This window comes from Dermochelys coriacea, chromosome 10 (assembly GCF_009764565.3).
Source record: "Dermochelys coriacea isolate rDerCor1 chromosome 10, rDerCor1.pri.v4, whole genome shotgun sequence".
NCBI classification, from domain to species: domain Eukaryota; kingdom Metazoa; phylum Chordata; order Testudines; family Dermochelyidae; genus Dermochelys; species Dermochelys coriacea.
Window position 1 is genome coordinate 1,114,090 of NC_050077.1, and position 18,043 is coordinate 1,132,132.

Below are 18,043 nucleotides of genomic sequence, written 5' to 3' on the forward strand. Positions count from 1 at the left end.
CTCCCTTTAATTCTTTATTACTCAAGTCCTGTATCAGCTGCTCCATTATCTTGCCCAGGATTGATATCAGACTGACTGGCCTATAACTGCCTGGGTCATCCCATTTACCTTTTTTCAAATACTGGCACATTAGCTTTCTTCTGGTCTTCTGAAACTTCTCCAGTGCTCCAGCACTTATTGCAAATCAACATTATTGGTCCAGAGAGCTCCTCAGCCACCTCTTTTTAAACTCTTGAATGTAAGCTATCTAGTCCTGCTGACATAAAAATAGCTAATTTTAGTAGTTGTGGTTTAACATCCTCCTGAGATACTAGTGAAATGGAAAGAATGTTATCACCATATGATATGACTACATCATGTTTTTTCTCCAAATATAGAACAAAAATATTTACTAAACACTTCTGCCTTTTCTGCATTATTATTGATAATTCTACCATTTCTATCTAGTAATGGACTAATACCATTGTTAGGATTCTTTTTGTTTCTAATATACGTTAAAAACTCCTTCTTATTGTCTTTAACTCTGTTGGGCATAGATGTCTCCTTGTGTCCCTTTGCTTCCTTTATCAATTTGTGACAATTCCTAGCCTCTGGTTGATATAAATTGACAGTGTTTGCAATTCCATTCATTGTCTGCAAAGGCATACTTTGTTTGCAGGAATGTTTACACAGAGCAAGAGGCCCCAGCCCACTGGGCCTAGGGTGCAGAGCTGAGGGGCCCTGACACATGGGGCAGTGGGTGCAGAGCCAGGAGCCCCCAACCTACTGGGTGTTCACACACAGCTCTGTGCAGCTCCATGGGAATCATCCTCCCTCCTCCTGCTGCTAAAAGAGTTGGTTGCCTGATTGTGGACAGTGTGGGTTGGGTGAGCTGTCTCCCCTCACTGAGCTAATCAGAGACCCATAGGGGCAGGGCAGGGGGGATGGTTTGTGAGTGTCCTGTGGGCTGAAATGCCCTTGCAAGGCAGGTTAGAAGACAACACAGTGCGTAACAATCCCGGCCAGTCTGTGGCTAATTCACAACATAGAAACAGGGACGCCCATTGTTGGCTGAGCCCCTGGCTCCCAGTGGTTGGCTGCGTGAGGCTCCTGTAGCCAAGACACACCCTCTGCGTGTGCTAGTTCCACGCGGGGCCCTGCAAAGGACACTGCGTTGCTGCATGGCTGCAGTCCAGGCCTAGCAAAGACGGGCAGCAGAGCATTGGGGAAGGGGTGACTCAGCCATCAGCTATGGTCACGTGTAGCATGAGAGCCATTGTCTTCCTGCCGTTGGCCAAACACCCTTTCAACATGCCATTAACGAGATCACACAGGGAAATGTGCAGGCAGTGCTCAGATAACGCTGGCAGCATTCACCTGCTGCTGGTTCTGTCCTTCCCAGGGAGCGACACCGTCTCCCCAGGCCCTCAGCCCTGCGAGGACACCCAAGCAAGCCACAGAGCCCCCCAGCTGGCAAAGTGGGTTTTCTGCCCCAGTAGCAGCTGCGTGGTTTGTTCTCTTCCTGCTCCCAAGTCCTTTTGGATCTGGTTTGTGCTCACGGTCATGGAAAACTAAGAGAGGAACATCTCCCACTACCTGCATCCCAAGTGACTGACTGGGCCCAGGCTCCTGCATGGTGTTGACCGATCTCTATGGTATTAGGTTGATTACGGGATAGAGCAGAGAATTCTCCTTACCCCTGCCATTCCTGCCACTTCGGACCAAGGAGAAATGGAGCAGAAAAATGCAGCTGTTACAATGTTTTATTGTTTAGTGCTGTTAGGTTCAAGTTTTAAGTTCGAGATTTGCAGATGTTCCTATCGTTCGAGTACAGAATGATACAGACAGACGTGTTTGGGAGGAGATGACAGCACTGCAGTTTGGTTTCAAAAGGACAAATTGTCCATTTTCATTTCTGAACCATTAAGTACCAGCTTTTCCATAACAATGAATCATCCAGTCTCTGTATATAAAATTAAATATAATTTATGCTTTGCTAATGGAAATCAAATACAAAATTCAATCTCCCATGTGCCGTAATGCTGATATTTAAATAGTAAAAAAAAAAAAGTTATTAATCCAACTATCTCCTAGCAGGTTGCTCTCTCTCTCTCGCTGGAGAGAAATAACTCCTCGGTCACATGAGCACATCACAAAAGCAGACACTTTTCACTGACCATGCGGGTATGCAGAGACAAAAGTCACCATCTCACCCAAGCCGACAAAGCCATGTCACTGCCTCTTGATGGCCGGACATGCCAGGCCTGCCCTTCCCAAGAGCAACAGCATCATGTGTGTGCTAGTGAACAGCCACCTCCCGGCACCTGAGTCTCTCCTGGCTCCTTGACTTCTTAGCAGGCCATTAATGTTCACCAGAGGCCTAGCCCCAGAACAGGCCTGCTGAGCAATGCAGTCGGAAAAGTGCAGGAGCAGCACATTCCCTTTGCTAGAGTCAGTAAGCGCCTCCTCCCGAGCGCAGGGAAGTAACCCATATAAAAAATAAACCTCTTAAAATATGGCAAAAAGAAGACCAGGCAGGAAGCCTCGGTGGCGCAGCATCCCCTGGACGCAGACAGGTCCAGTTCTATTGTTGCAACCAAATGGGACCTGCCTCCAGAGCATGTCTCTGCAAGAACATGCAGCTTTGTAACCGTTTCCATTGCTAGCCTCTGGGCGGGCAAGCTGGCTGGGGTGAAGCAAGCTCCTTCCAGAGGGTGGCGAAGGGATGGAGACTTAAGCTCAGGCAGCCTGCCATGGCCACACGCTGCTGTCTGAATCCTGGGTCAACATTTTGTTGCTGCTCTGGGAATACAGCAAACGGGTTGGGGGTGACTGTATTTCATCCAGATGCAAACGTCTCTTGCCCATCTACTGGCCAAAAGCTTTCACCAATCTGCAGAACCATAGTGTCAGCACGCACAGGCAGGGCCTTTCCTCAAGTCTCTTTTCCTTCCAGGAATAGGCCTGTGAAAAGAGCAGCCACAGACCACAAGCAATCCACTGCCTCTGCTGCCCTGGCTGATCTCCGGTGGCCCCTGACTAGGGAGCAGCGCAACACTCTGGCTTTTGGGTTTTTTTTAAAATATGCAAAGAACATTTTTGGTGTGGGTCTGGGGGGGTTTCCTATGGGGGCCTCTGAGCTCAGTAGGGTCTCGTGTGGGAACAAAAAGCTCCCCCTTGCTCAGGTTGTTGCTAAGGGTTGGGCCAGCTGCCCCAGCAGCAGCTGTGGTTCACATGGCATTGTTCTGACTGCTAATGAAACCACGGTCAGGAAAATAAACTTTTTAATCCTCTTTTGCAAAGATTAGTTGAAAGGGCTTGATCCTGCCAGGTGCTGAGTGCCCTCAGTTCCATCATCTCCCCTGGGCTGACGGGCAACTGTTTATTTCCAGGCGGGGCTCAGCATCGGGCAGGAGTGACACCAAAACGAGTTCCGGGTTTGCAGGGCATGTGAAATAAGAAAAGACTTGGGGTGTCCATATCAGCAGGACCCTAGAAATTGGGAAGATTTAAAAAAAAATCCCTCCCTCTGAAGCCATGAATCATTTTGCACTAAATGGCCTAACAACCCAGCTTTCATTCTGCAGAAGAAACAACGTTTTAATAACATCTGAAACAATTGAATGTCCCCCCTTACTACATATTTCCAATGTTTGTACAATATATTTCTGGGTTTGCAGGTCAGTGAGAAAGTGTTTTGTCAGACGCTGTTTTAAAACCTAATCAGGCTAATCTGAACTGACATTTACTTCAGTGGGAACGAATGTGATGCTCTCCAAACCTGGCCCACAATTGAAATCTGACAAATGAATTTAGCTCCTTTTATACAATCCAAAGCACTAGCACCACTTTATTGTGTAATGAACCACATGACAGGCCATAAAACCCAAAGCAGGTTCAACTTGTTACCTTGCTTAACAGTGTTTTAGTGACATTTCCTTTGGTTAGTTGGATCAACAAGGATTTCTTTCCACCTTAATCAAAACCGAGCTTTGGTCTTGCTCAGGAATACATAAACTGCATTTTCTTGCTGCTTTCAAACAGCAACAAATGCAACATCTCAAAGGAGCACTGAGGCTTGATAAAAATAAAATATCTTCCTCCGTCCCCCTGCAAAAGCAGGCACCACTGCTGCTCTTTTTAAACAGTAAATAAAAGGAAAGGAAAAGAGAATAAACCCCAGACAGCAAGAAATCACCCCAAGGAAGGAAATGTTCCCTCACAGGTAACACAGTGTTTTCCTTTCATGCCCACTGTTACTGGGTTTTTCTCCGTAACAGACATGGAATATAGTGCAGCTGTGTCAAACTGCTGCTACCTTGTCTTTGCTGATCCAGGCATGCAGCTCGCTTCGGTTTTGCTGAGATTCTAGGAGTGATGGGTGCTTATCTTATAGTTTCCATCGGGATTTGCCAATTTGGTTGATCATAAACCTTTGTTGTTTCCACTTGGAAATGAAGCTTTCTCCGGGGTAGTGAGCACTCGCTCAGTGGAAATGACCTTTTATTCTCTTTGCAGATTTTGAAGCAAAGATGAAGACTGTTTCATGGTTTTGCAAACCCAGCTGAGTCCTGATTTTCAGAAGTGCTGGGCACCCACAGCCCTACCGGCTGGCACCCACAGCCCCAGGGACTCCAGTGGCATTTGCGGCTGCTCAGCATTTTTGAAAATCTGGCCTGTGTCTGGATTTTGCACACCACTCTAGATACTGTGATTAGGTTTTACTCAGTAGAGGATTCTCCTTCTGGGCTAATGGCCACCTAGCCAAGAACTAAAAAGCCACCTGTAATGACAACCTCAACGGCCATCTGCTCTGCAGGGGAGCAGGGGGTTTCCAGAATGACTGAGAAATGCCAGTTCATTACCTGCCTGCAGAAAGAGCTGTGAGTGGGACACTGCACCTTCTGCTAGGAGACTATGCCATGTGTCCAGGCCAAGCTTTCTGGTATGGATCCCATGAGAATACTCTCAGCTGGCTCCTTAGGTGCCAGTGCATGGCAGTGGTTTTTAGCACGTGATCATCTAAAGGAGCATATGAGGACTTAGAGAGGAAGCCCAAATTCTGGTCTCACTGCAGACCAGAGGAAATCACAAGCAACTCTATTCAGTTAATGGAGTTACACTCAAAAGTGAGAAAAGACTTGGGCTCAGGATATTTGTGGCACTTGGTAAATGGTAGCTAGTGCAAGGTGTAACTAGTATGCAAGTAAAGTATCTGTAAATAGATTCTTTGCAGCTTTGCTGTTTGTGTGTTTGTGTGTGTGTGTGTGTGTGTGTGATCTGATACCACCTGACTGCCAGCAAGGCAAAACTAAAGTAGTGCAGAAGAAATTGAATCTGTCGGCTTGCCTTGTCACTATTGGGATTCTATAAGCTTCCCTCATCCTTTGTTGGCCGTGGGTAGGACTCACTGAATACTGACTATCTGGCGCTGACAGGAAGCACCAGGAACAAAGTGCTAGAAACAGGTAGCCTCCCCTGTCCCACTGGAGCCTTCCCCAGCAATTCTTGCAATACAATACAGTGGGAGGGCTTGGAACAGACCCAAATGCAACCTGTACTTGCTGTGACATGAAGGTTTCAGAGCTGGAAATGCTGTTCAGCTTGACTTTAACCTTGACACTGCAAGAGTCTCTTTATCACAAGACTGAGACTTTAGCCCTGTGTGAGTTTAGTGTCTCTGACAACGATTCACCTCTAGATAGCAGATAGCTTTTTCCCTGCTCTCTTGGCTTTACTTATCACTTTCTTCCTGTTCCCACTGGAAATCTTGACCTGTCATTTGGTAAAACATGACATTGAATGGTTTGTAAAACTTGCGCAGTCTGTGGATAACATCTGGGTCTATTTTGGGATGAGTTCGACCCTTGGATTTGCCCAGGCACCTGGGGGCGCTGCTGTCCTCTGGCTTCTTCAAACAAGGAAACCCCTTGGTTTTATTGAAATAAAAATGCTTCTCTGTCACAATCCTTTTGAGGCCTAAGAAATCCTGGACCTTGGCCATTTCCCCAGCTGGGTCAATAATCAACCGCTCGCCGCTGACAAAGAGGATCTGGGAAAGTGGGAAATACTGCAGCCAGTTCTCCAGGTGCAGCGCATAGATCCCGATGCGGATGGCGCTCCAGGAGGCATCGATCAGTCCCAGGGTCCGGTTCTTGAAGGCAAGTACTTCGAAGGTGGGGATCTCAGGTTTCTTGGAGAGCGTTTGCGTGTAGTCTGAGATGGCCCTGGTGACGGGGTTCCGCACCACCACGATCAGCTTGGTGTCCTTGGCCATGGAGTGAATGCGCTTTGGGGCCTCGTTGGTCACAAAATAGCTCGGCGTCTTCTCCATCGTTATTTGTCCATCCAGAGTCTTGGGCATCACATTTCTGTAGAGAAAGGAACAGGAGAGAAAGAGAGAGCTTAGTTCTGCAGTAGGAATCCAGCTCCCAAGGAAACTCAGGCATGTGGGTTCCCCTTCGGCCATGCACAGTGAGTTTGAAGCCTGTGGCCCAGTGAGACTGAGGGCACCCCTCAGGGAAGTGACACTAGCTACCCCATAATCTCTGGAGACCTAATGCCGGTTAGTGTCCTTTGGCTTCAGAACCTGGGGAAGGCAAGTACGTCAAGTGTTAAAGCCAGTCTCAGTAACAAATGATACACTCAATTTGCCATAGGCATATGTAGACAAGAGTTAATTGACAATAAACCTGTACAATACCTGTCTGTACAGCAAGCCATCTGCTACCATTTGCTCAATTAAATCTACACACTTCAAAGCCTTGTACCAAAGTGGTGCATTTAGGATTACACAAGACCTTTTTATTATGATGACATGCTTTTAAATGTCTCAGCTAATAAAACTTAATACAGAATAAGATCCCTTGTTTCTAGTACAATAATTAAATTTATTTACTATCTTGTGTGTGAGGAAGAATGACTTTTCTTTTATCTCTAATTCACATGCTCTGTCAATAATTAATTGCTGCTGGGTTTTGAGCTTCCTGCGCAAGCACTTTTATTAGCCAAAAGGAATTTGCCTCCTGGATAAATTAACATGTAGCAAGACTTTCCTGGATAGCATATTATCATACTGTAAAATGCAGCTGCAGTCCAGATAGCTTTTATATCTAAAAAAATGGAGAAGTAAATGCCTGGCTCATATGGCCCAAGCCAAAGATTAATGTCGCAAACCAGAAGATTTTAAATCATGGACGCAGTATGTGCATTAGAGCATCTTTTAAACCTTAACTGCTGGGTACCAGACTGGCTGATGACCTTTGCTGTACACCGGGCACATAGTGCCTCCAGTTCACACACATGCTGTGTTGGGCAGGGCTGGCAGGGCAGTATGCTCCCAGGATCAAGAAGAGAACTCGTGTGTCTCTTCTCATGGCCAGGGTGGGTTCTGCTGTTCTCTTGTGGCTCCTGGCTTGAGAATCTTTATTTATCAGCTGGAAAATTTACCCACCAGCTACAGAAAGAACAACTGTGCAACATCCTGCCTCATCCAGCATGCCAGAGGCCTGGCTGCTGCCGCCTTGTACTTCATGTAGTGATTTGCACCTGTGTAAGGTGTGTGTGACACATCTCCCAGCCAGAATGATGCCATTCAACACCCACTCTGTGCAGGAGTCACCAAGGTAAGTAAGGGGCAAGGAAACAGGTCCCCAGTGCACAGGGTTTATATCAGGTATTAGTGCCAAGTGTCAGAGCAATGCTCATTGTTTCAGTGTTTGTAATTGGCACAAATTTAAATGTTTTGGGCATAAAATAAAACAAAAATGCCCATTTTATTTTCAGTTCAACTTTTTGATTTTAAGCTTTGCAGTTATACTCTCTCTCTCACACACACTGGGATGTTTACCTTGGTGTAAGTTGCCCCAAATGTTCATGATTATTGTATTGCTTGAGTGGGTAATTAGCAGGGGGAGGGGTGGTCACTCAACAGTGGGCTAGAATTCATAAGGTAATACCAGGGCATGATTATGCAAGGCGCTGAGCATCCCCTGAGAGGAGCCCCTGCATTGCCCACCTCTCCCATTGGCTTTAATGCAAGGTGAGGCTGCTCAGCATCTTGCAGGATCAGGCCGTTCACATGGGAAACTGTTTTCAGTGCAAACATAGGGTGAGAAAATAACGGATCTCGGCTTGAAACGGTTCTTTACCAGCCCCTCAGGTCCGCAACCGCAGCGACAATGCTGCCACCTAGCAGTGCACAGGCAAGCCGCCCTCCTGTGGGGTTCCCCAGTGGACACCTGCAAGCAGAGATGTTTGCTAGACAAGGCCCAGCTAGGTGAACTTGCCATTGCCTTGTGGCTGAGACTGTTCAGTGCCATCCGTGGCTTTACAACTCACCCGTAGTGTGTGCTCATGTTTCCCGACATGATGGCCTAGCAGACTAAGTTCCCTGTGCCACAGAATTCCTTTTGGGTGTGGAGCGTGTTCCAGGAACCAGCTCTGAGCTGAAAGGCTTTGGAAGCTGGTGATGGATGGCTAGAGTTGTCCATATTGCCGGAAGGGCCCAAGGCTGTCTTATCGTACTGAAGACAAGAGTTCTTTTGACAAAGAAGTTTGCTAGGTGACTGTGTCCCCCCTTTTAATCCCCCCCCCCGGTCCCCCTGCGGTAAATGGGTTGCTATCAAACAACCTCTTTTGCTGAGCTTTGTGATCCTGAGTCCCAGATTTCCAGTCGTTTCTGGCAGGCTTCCGCTCTGCATCCCACAATGCACAGCGCCCAGCAGCAAAGCAAAGTACAAGGCCCCCCACACCCGCAGAATGCTGCATGCCCAGTAGGTGCCAAGTCCCTGACATACAGACTCTGCTTTGCGCTGAAGCAGAAAGCAGTTGCATGTGTGTATGCAATCGCTGCGGACTATCAAATCCGCACCCGTTTTAAAGGCCATGTGTGACAATTAAATGGCAATTAAAGCTTTGTCAGCATGTTTACACAGATGCCCAGGGGCTCGCCAGGCAGGTGCTGCCAGCTGATGGTTCCTCCTATGAAGAATGCTAGCCTGCGGTCTGCACCTTACATCTCCTGTGGCTGGAATTCAGACGTTCACCCCCTTTGGGACACTGTCACCCTTCTTAGCATCTGACTTGCCCCTTATTCCTGTCCCTTGCCAGCTCCTCCATGCACCACTCCCCTGCCTGATCTTCCTAATCCCCAGTCTCTAGGCGTCAGGGAGCCCAAATGTTGCAGCCAGACTGGTTCCTTGCTCTAGGGATGGGACCCTAATATCCCCACATTCCCTCACCTGCCGCAGCTGCATCCAGGCCCCTCCCCATCCCTTCCCCCAGTATGTCTCCCTCAGGACAGTTCCTACAACCCAGCCATCTCTGTCTGATAACCACGACTCTCCACTCTTCCATTTATTCTGACCCATCTATCCATCCCTCTTTCCACACCAGCCTCTGAGCCACCAACTCCTTCCTTTTCTGCACTGTGCATATTGATAGTAATGAGTGAATAGACCAGCGAAATCTCATTAACTTCCTTATAGAAAAGTCCCATAGAAGTTAATGGGGATAAAACTATAAGGTTCGATACAAGTTACATCAAAAACCTACAGAACTTAAGAGATTCGTACAGATGTATAGATTCTCTATTAAAGTCTATAGGGTGTTTCCCAAAGAGCTAGGATTTGCAATGGTGTATGAGAAGTAATTCTTCCACTCTACTCCGTGCTGATTAGGCCTCAACTGGAGTACTGTGTCCAGTTCTGGGTGCCACAGTTCAGGAAAGATGCAGACAAATTGGAGAAAGTCTAGAGAAGAGCAACAAAAATGATTAAAATTCTAGAAAACATGACCTATGAGGGAAGATTGAAAACACTGGGCTTGTTTAGTCTGGAGAAGAGAAGACTGAGAGGGGACATGAGAACAGTCTTCAGGTATGTAAAAAGGTGTTACAAAAAGGAGGGAGAAAAATTGTTTTTCTTAACCTCTGAGGATAGGACAAGAAACACTAGGCTTAAATTGCAGCAAGGGAGGTTTAGTTGGACATTAGGAAAAACTTCCTAACTGTCAGGGTGGTTAAGCACTGGCATAAATTGCCCAGGGAGGTTGTGAAATCTCCATCATTGGAGATTTTAAGAGCAGGTTAGACAAACACAGTCTAAATAATACTTAGTCCTGCCATGAGTGCAGGGGACTAGACTAGATGACCTCTCGAGGTTCCTTCCAGTCCTACGATTCTATGATTCTGTGACTGTTTCCCATGTCAGAATGGGCTCTCCAGTTAATTAACTGGAAGAGATGTGTTTGGAGGAGAAAGGCAGCTCAATGCAGAAAGAAACTACGCTCAGAGCAAAGCTGACAATGTTGGCTCTTGAAAGCGGAGTGACTTTTTCAGTAAGTACTATTGCACTTGTGGTTTTCTGATATATTGCACATCAGCCAGCTGGACAAAAGACACTACGAACTGCAGAAACAGCTGCCGATGAGCTACACTGCAAATTCACCCAATCTAATGTGTGGACCTGCACCTGGGCACATGCAACTTTCCAATTTCCTGAGTAATTCAGACTGGTGTTCACATTCCCATGGAAATTGCTTTCACTCACCACTGTGTCTTTGCAAATGACCAGCCAGAAATAACTCTAATTACAGTATGCGCCCAGCTGTACATACTCCCAGGCTTAGTGTCCCCTCATCAGCTCTTGCAGATGCGAACTTTCAGTGCACACGATACCCCTGTGCATTGGCCCTGCCTGCACTGGCCAAACAATCCAAGCATAGCAGTGTAAAATTTCTTGATAGATTTCAGAAAATGCTGTTGAGAAAATTTGGAACTGAAATGCTAAAATTTCTGTCTGGAAATTAGGCTGGTCTGATGCAACTGAGCAGAACAGATTAAAGTGACAGAACAGAGCTGATGGACTTCATCAGCTGAGCAAATGACTGACGGCACTTGCGTATGGCTGTGTGCACTGCACCAAAATGCTAATCCTCCTACCATGGAGAAGGGGGATACGATCTGCCCCCTTCAAATAAAAGGCCAGTGTTTACAGAGTGCAGCAGCTAAGTGACTTCCCTCAGCGTGCTGAGTTCGCTGGCCCTAACGCGATTCACGAGTGTGCCATCAGCAGCACACGTAGCCCGCACCGGCGTGCTGCTAGCGCTGCAGCCTAAGTGGCTTGGTAAATTTGTTAAAATATGATATTGAAGATCAGGTTAGCAAGAATTTCTGAAGAGTAATACTTTATTTCCTTCTTATCAAATCTCCCTCCAGATTAGCAGTTATGCTCTAAATGCACTCAGCTGCAGGGGTTTAATTGCATTCCATAGTTATTGATTTTTGGAGAGCTGATTTAGTTTTATTGAATGATAACAGAAAGAAACACCAGTTTACAAACAGTGTAAGTGATATTGCTGGCTGCAGCTTCCCCCTCTACATTCTGATACATCTCCACTCTCCTGGAAAGAGGCTTCAGCATTAGACTCAGCAATACGAAGTTACCCCACAATAAGGGCAAGGTCCAGTCCTCTTCCATGGAATGGAGAATGGATGAGTAATACTGAGTTAATACACATCGCTTTACCACTGAAATCTTGCAGCCAGCCTGTTCAGCTGGGTCTCTGAAGAGACAGTACTTTATTATGCCCCCCGTCAAGCCTTGAATCAGTCCCAGATCCCAGCCACTTCTCTCACAAAAGGGGATGCTCAGGAATAAGCAGAAGTGTGCCAGTTGAGGAGATAATGCCATAAATGTTTACTTTCCTCTTCCCACATAGTTATGCTGGATCATTAGGAAAGGCAAGTGTTTGCTCTGGCTAGTAAAATATTTGAATATCTAGTGCCGAAAACCCAAATGCTGAGAACTCAGGACACTCACGCAAAAAGTCAGCAGGATTTTATCATGTTTTCTCAAGCAGCCAAAACAGAAACCTTTTCATGCATTCCTCCTCCCCAATAACCTCATTTCCAAGAAAGGGCTCCGTTAGTTGTAAACATGTAACAGCCTGTAATTTGCTTGTGGAAAACATTTCATTTTGTTTCATTTTGCTAGTGAGAGCGGAGGATGAAGGAGTACCGTCCCCACACTAACTGGAGTGGCAGGTTGTTCCCGTGCTTTGTCTACGCTTCACTCTTAAGGCTGTGTGTCTGTCATGGACTCCGTGATGTCCATGACCTCTGCAGCAGCCGGTGCTGGGGCAATCTTGGGCCCCCTGCCCACACAGCAGCAGCAGCAGTGTGGGTGTGGGAGGGGGCTCAGGGAGTTTGGGGAGTGGGAGGGGGTGAGGGCTCTGAAGCAGCAACATGTCCCTCAGCTCCTAGGCAGAGGGAGGTGCAGCCAGGTGGCTCCACGCGCTGCCTCCGCCAGCAGGCACCGCCTCCGCAGCTCCTATTGGCTGCAGATTCTGACCAATGGGAGCTGCAGAGCTGGCAAAGGCAGTGCGTGGAGCAGCCCTGGCCATCCCTGTGCCTGGTCACCGAGCGACATGTTGCCACTTCTGGGGAGCTGCGCGGAGCTGGGTAGGGAATTTGCCAGCCCTGCCAACCCTCCCTCCAGCAGCAGCGGGGGTCCTGGGCCGCCCCCCGTTCCGAGCACCCAAGCGTTAGTTTACTGCCTGTGACCTGTCCATGACTTTTACTAAGTGTAACGTAGCCTCATTCATGCTTAATTCATCCAGCAGCAGGTTAACGTGTGAGCCAAACATACCAGTGTGCTACTGGTAGACAGTGGTTGAAATCTCTCTGTTAAGGACTCTGAGCAATATCAGAACAATGAATGCCTAGTACAGTCTCCGAATCAGAGAACTGGTTTGAAAATCATAGGTTTAGGGGAACAAACTCCAGTCCAGCTGAGGGTTGTTTTTTTTTATTCACCTTCTGTATTTTGAGCCTTTAGGGGCATTTGAGTCAGATTTTCAAGTTTTTCTCCTCACTCCTGAGAGCTAGACACGTGTTGTTTTTTTAAAGGCAAGCTGAGATTCAGTCACCTGGCTCCTAGAACTGGGGCTTTAAGGCAAACACCAAATATTTCAAGACGTGTGATAAAATCATGAAAGGTGGCACCCCTGCTAGTCCGTGTCTGTGTGTCTCCTACCAAGTGTTGCAAGGCCTTTGCAGTGTGGGTGGAACAGAGGGAGAATACCCTCCAGGCTCTGAGAGCCAACAGGAAAGGAAGGTTTTTAGGCAAGACGTTCAAATGGGAAGTGATTCTGAATGTGTGCATGTGGCAGGCTCGGGGGCGAGGTGTTGACACAAGCCGAACAGCCTTTCTCCACCCCAGCCCCAGGGCAGAGGGAAGGCCAGGGTGGGCAGCCAGAGTAGCGGACTCCAGGATGTCTGGCTTGTGAGGATTTAGGAAGGACATTATTCAAGGAGCCATAAGCATGAAAAGAGGAAATGAGGGATGTCAGGGGAGAGCAGGAAGATCACCAGGATGCTCCAGAGATGGTGGGAGGTGGCAGGACAGAAAGAGAAGAAAGTCTAGGGCAAAGGCTGGCTCCAATTCTGGGCCTTGAACAGCATTGCCAACCCCAAATGTTCAAAAACTGAATCAGAAATCACCAAAAATCCTGAGATTGGCTTTAAAATAATGATGTTATGTACAATAATGGATTTGGGGTTCTTTTTATTTGCCTCCTGCTTTTTGAGCCTTTAGGGCAGGGGTTCTCAAACTGGGGAGTCAGGACCCCTTAGGGGGGTCGCGAGCTTATTACATGGGATGTCATGAGCTGTCAACCTCCACCCCAAATCCCACTTTGCATCCAGCATTTATAATGGTGTTAAATATATAAAAACATTTTTAATTGATAAGGTCTCACTCAGAGGCTTCCTGTGTGAAAGGGGTCACCCGTACAAAAGTTTGAGAACCACTGCTTTAGAGTGCAATGGGGTCACCTTTGGAAGCTTTCTCCACAGCCACAAGGGCTAGAAACTTACTTTTTCTTTAAGAATGAAAGCTGAAATTATCACATCTCCACCTGACTCCAGGAGCTGGGGCTTTAAGGAAATCAATAATTATCATAATTCTCAGTCTGTTTGAAGACCTGGTGGAGGACAAAGGCAAGATACCTGGCAGGACAGTCCAATCAAGCTGTTTTTCCTGATGAAATCCTAGCACAGATCTCTAACGATCCATTAACTACGGAAATCAGTGTGTTATGGTTTTGTTGCTCAAGCCACAAAACAGATTTTTATGGTAATTCATAACAGCCCATTTCTGTGTGTTGCCTCCATAACCGACTCAATTACAAATAAAGAGGAGACAGGTCCTGAGCGTGCTGCTTCTCATGCTTAGTGCAACGTGTAGAAAGCCCCAGCTGGAGCATCTGTTGGGAAGGAAAGCCCCTGTCTCTCTCTGGCTCCCCTGGTGTCGTGACAGCCCCCAGAATGATGCACTAGATTGGTGGTGTTGGCTCAGCCAGAGCAGGAAGCAGGAAAGTGTAGGAGCCGGAAATGCCTCTGCCAGTCTGGGGGCAGGTGCTGGCATACAATTCTTTCCAACTACAATGTTTTGTTCCTGTTTGGATGTGACTGTGGGGGCTGCGGGTGATCGTACGGCACAGATATGGGCTGCAGGCAGGCTGTTTTCTGGAGCTGGGATCTTTCTGCTCAGGCTCCCTGGTCTAGTGGATTAGAATCAGTTATCACTGTGCTCATGGGCACCTGTGGACAGTCTGCTGCTCTTCGGCCCTTTCTCCCCTTCAGGAGAATATGAACTGCTGTTAGCGCCTGGCCCTCCTACTGCCAGGCATGCTCAGTTTGGGTTTGTATCTTTGCTGGTGTCCTTTAAGGCCTGGAAGTTTCCAGCCTTTGTCTCCTCAGACTATACCCTGTTTGGTACACACCTGAGCGCTCGCCCCTCTTCTGTCGTGCAGCATCTATAGGATGTGACCTGGGGCCTTCCTCATGCCTACGTGTCCCTGTCCTGCTGTTTCACCGGGTCTGGCTGCAGGCAGCGGTGAGCTGCCTGCCTAGGGAAGTTCATCACAATCAGAAGGCTGGAAGAAACTCACTGTCTAGCTCAGGGGTAGGCAACCTATGGCACGCATGCCAATTGTCAGTGGCACTCGCACTGCCCAGGTCCTGGCCACTGGTCCGGGAGGGGCTTTGCATTTTAATTTAATTTTAAATGAAGCTTCTTAAACATTTTAAAAATCTTATTTACTTTACATACCACAATAGTTTAGTTATATATTATAGACTTCTAGAAAGAGACCTTCTAAAAAGGTTAAAATGTATTACTGGCACGCGGAACCTTAAATTAGAGGGAATAAATGAAGACTCCGCACACCACTTCTGAAAGGTTGCCGACCCCTGGGCTAGCTTGTATTGAGAAGGCAAAGGACCCCATGTAGCAGGCCTGTGCTCTAAGTGTCATTCTGACCTATGGGCTCCTTGGAGATCATGACAGCTGAGCCTTTCCCACTGGTCATGTCTTGTCTTTCACCCCTGTTCCCACCTGCACTGTGACTTGCTCTAGCCGCACAAGGCAGGGTCAAGTCATCATTCCCTTATGTCATAAACTGCAGCCAGCTCCTCCAGCTGACAGCTAGTGCCGGCGCCTGAGTTTTGCATATCCAGCAAGGCCGGAAGCAAGAGCCAAGGGCTGCAATGGGGGGGGGGGGCAGCTCAAGTAGTATGAGGAAAATCACTCTGTGGGAAGCACGTCACTCAGGCTGTCATTCTTGGGTAGCTCTGCACAGTGTGGTGGGGGATGCAGCCACCAGGCAGGGTTACGAGCTGTTACAGCAGTGAATTTTCTACAGCGTCCCCCTCCTTGCCGTGTGCCCTCTATATGGCTGTGCAGAGGGTCACGGGGCATATGTGGTACTGGGGAGAAGTGACTCACTAATCTCCTCCCCCCAGAATTGCGTCTTGTCATGCTCTCACTATCAGCAGCTAATCAGATGCTGTGTGATTTTCATGGGAGTCCTGGGAATAGCAGACACTCAGGAAGGGGGCACAATGGAATCCGAGCAACTGAAGAGATCCTGTGGGTCAGAGAGTCAAAACCATGAGCCAGATTCAGCCAGCCTTGCAAGCAGGCGGGCTGCGTTCAAAGGGACACTCCTGGAATGAGGGACTGGGCCGCAGGAACGAGTGTGGCTAGAGGCGGCCCTCACAGTGTACCTGTGCACGTGTCCACCAGCACCAGCTCAGCCTGCTCCTGTCACTCTGTCCTGATTAGCGCTGCTTGGAAAACCAACGCTTTTCCTGAGAGAAACGCCAAACGAAAACTTCGGTTTGAAAAATGTTGCTTTTCCCACAGGAAATTTTGAAACAAAAAGTTTCATTTCAAACCTGCAATCTGAATTCAAAGGTTGTTTCCTTTCGGTTCCATTTTTCATTGGCAAACAAATGTTGGTGTTGGCAAAACTGTATTTCTTGATGAGAAAACTGTCTGCAGAGACCCCTGGCCAGCTCCAGTCCTGACCCTTCCCACACCACTGCCTGGTGCTGGAGAAGGAGAATTGGCCCTGTGCTTTGAGCACAGGCCTGGGAATCAGGAGTTCTGAGTTTTCATCTGTGTTCTGATCCAGCCTCCCCTATGGCCCAGTACAGGCCATTTAAGCTAATATTTTAAAAAGTGGCCACTAGTTCTGGGGGTTCAACAAACCACCATGGGGCCTGCTTATCAGGCAGGGGTGCAGCATACCCAAAGCTCATGCTGTGATAATGAGTGCTCAGCACTCAAAGTAGCCAGGCCCTGTGTGTCTACAGTTGGGTGACCAAACCCGTGGCCCTTTTTGTGGCAATTCTGGTTTCAATTTCCATTAGTAAATTCCTCAAATACCTCAAATTCCATTAGTAAAATGGGAGCAATCCTCCCCCAGGACCTCACAGGACTGCGGTAGGGTCGACTGGACAATTACTGCTAGGTGCATTAATGCTGAACGTCTTTTTTAGCAATAGTAGAAAATCAGATACATTTGTTTTGGGGCTGAACATCTGTTCCCTTGAAGTGTCTGCATCATGCATACCCAAACATTAGCAGCATTGTGCAGGCCCATGAGAACCAAAAATGTAAACTGACTGACTAGAAATGAAAGCCGAGCTGGCTAGTCTGTTTTCATTGAGCCAAGGTATGTTAATTGCAAAAAATCAACATGCACCATCAACAGTGAAGAGTAAACAAAACTTGTGCAATGATTTCACTTCTCTTCTCTTGCTATGTGTTGGCTTGCCCTGCGCTCACCACCACAGTGTCCACAGTATACTAGCAACACAAAGCATTGTGGGTCAGATCCATGCTCCATCTAGACCAGTAGCCTGTTTCCAACACTGGCCAGAGCTAGATGCTTCAGAGGAAGATGTAAGAACCCTGCAGTAGCAAATTTGCCCCCTACATTACGTCTCACCGTAATCGTCAATAGTTAGAAATTGACTTAACTCTTGAAGCAGGAGGTTCAATATCTTGTCCAACATCCATTGCTATTAATTATGATTTCTATGGATATCAAGAATATCCAGAATTATGTCCAGTTCTTTTCCAAATCTTACTAAGCTCTTTGCCTCAACAGCTCCCTGTGCCAGTGAGTTCCACAGGCTAATTACATAAAAACATATTTCCTTTTACTGATTTTAGAGTTCACACCTTTTATTTCAGTGACTGTCCCCTTGCTCTTGTGTTATGAGGCAGAAAACAGATATTCCCAATCTCCTTCTCTAAACCAGTAATTATTTTGTAACAGGATAGAACTTAGAAGGCTTTAAACAGAAGCTCAGATCCCCTTTTCCCTTGTCTCTAAAGGAATACATAAGGTCTCAGTTCATGAGCAAATCTTTTGAAGCCTCTCCTCCAGGTGAAGCAATGGTGCTCGTACCTCTGCTGAGAACTGCCTGCCCTGAGAGTCAGCTACCCAGCAAGGAGAGGCTATTCCTTCCACTGGCCAAAGCAGGAACCCAATTCTCAGCATTAAGATGCGAGGATGCAAATTGGGACGTGGAGATGGATTAACAGGATGCTAAAATACTGTTGTGCAACTATAGTGCTTATGTAGATGACATGCAGACACAGCAGGGAGGCCGAAAACGCGTGGGGTGGGGGAAGATGGTCCCTATCTCCGAAAGAGACCTACCGTGCATGGCTGATCAGCTGAGACAGCAGAGGATGCAAACGAG

General features: G+C 47.4%; 1 protein-coding gene across 1 annotated transcript in view; it reads right to left on the reverse strand.

Moving 5' to 3' along the window:
• Positions 1-475: 475 nt before the first annotated feature.
• The window catches only part of HS3ST4 (heparan sulfate-glucosamine 3-sulfotransferase 4), a 131,405-nt gene continuing 113,837 nt past the window's right edge, over positions 476-18,043 (reverse strand). The window contains exon 2 of the mRNA XM_038420856.2: positions 476-6,350. Within this exon, the coding sequence (XP_038276784.1) occupies positions 5,714-6,350 (637 nt within the window). The 3' untranslated portion in view covers positions 476-5,713. The remainder of the gene's footprint in view (positions 6,351-18,043) is intronic.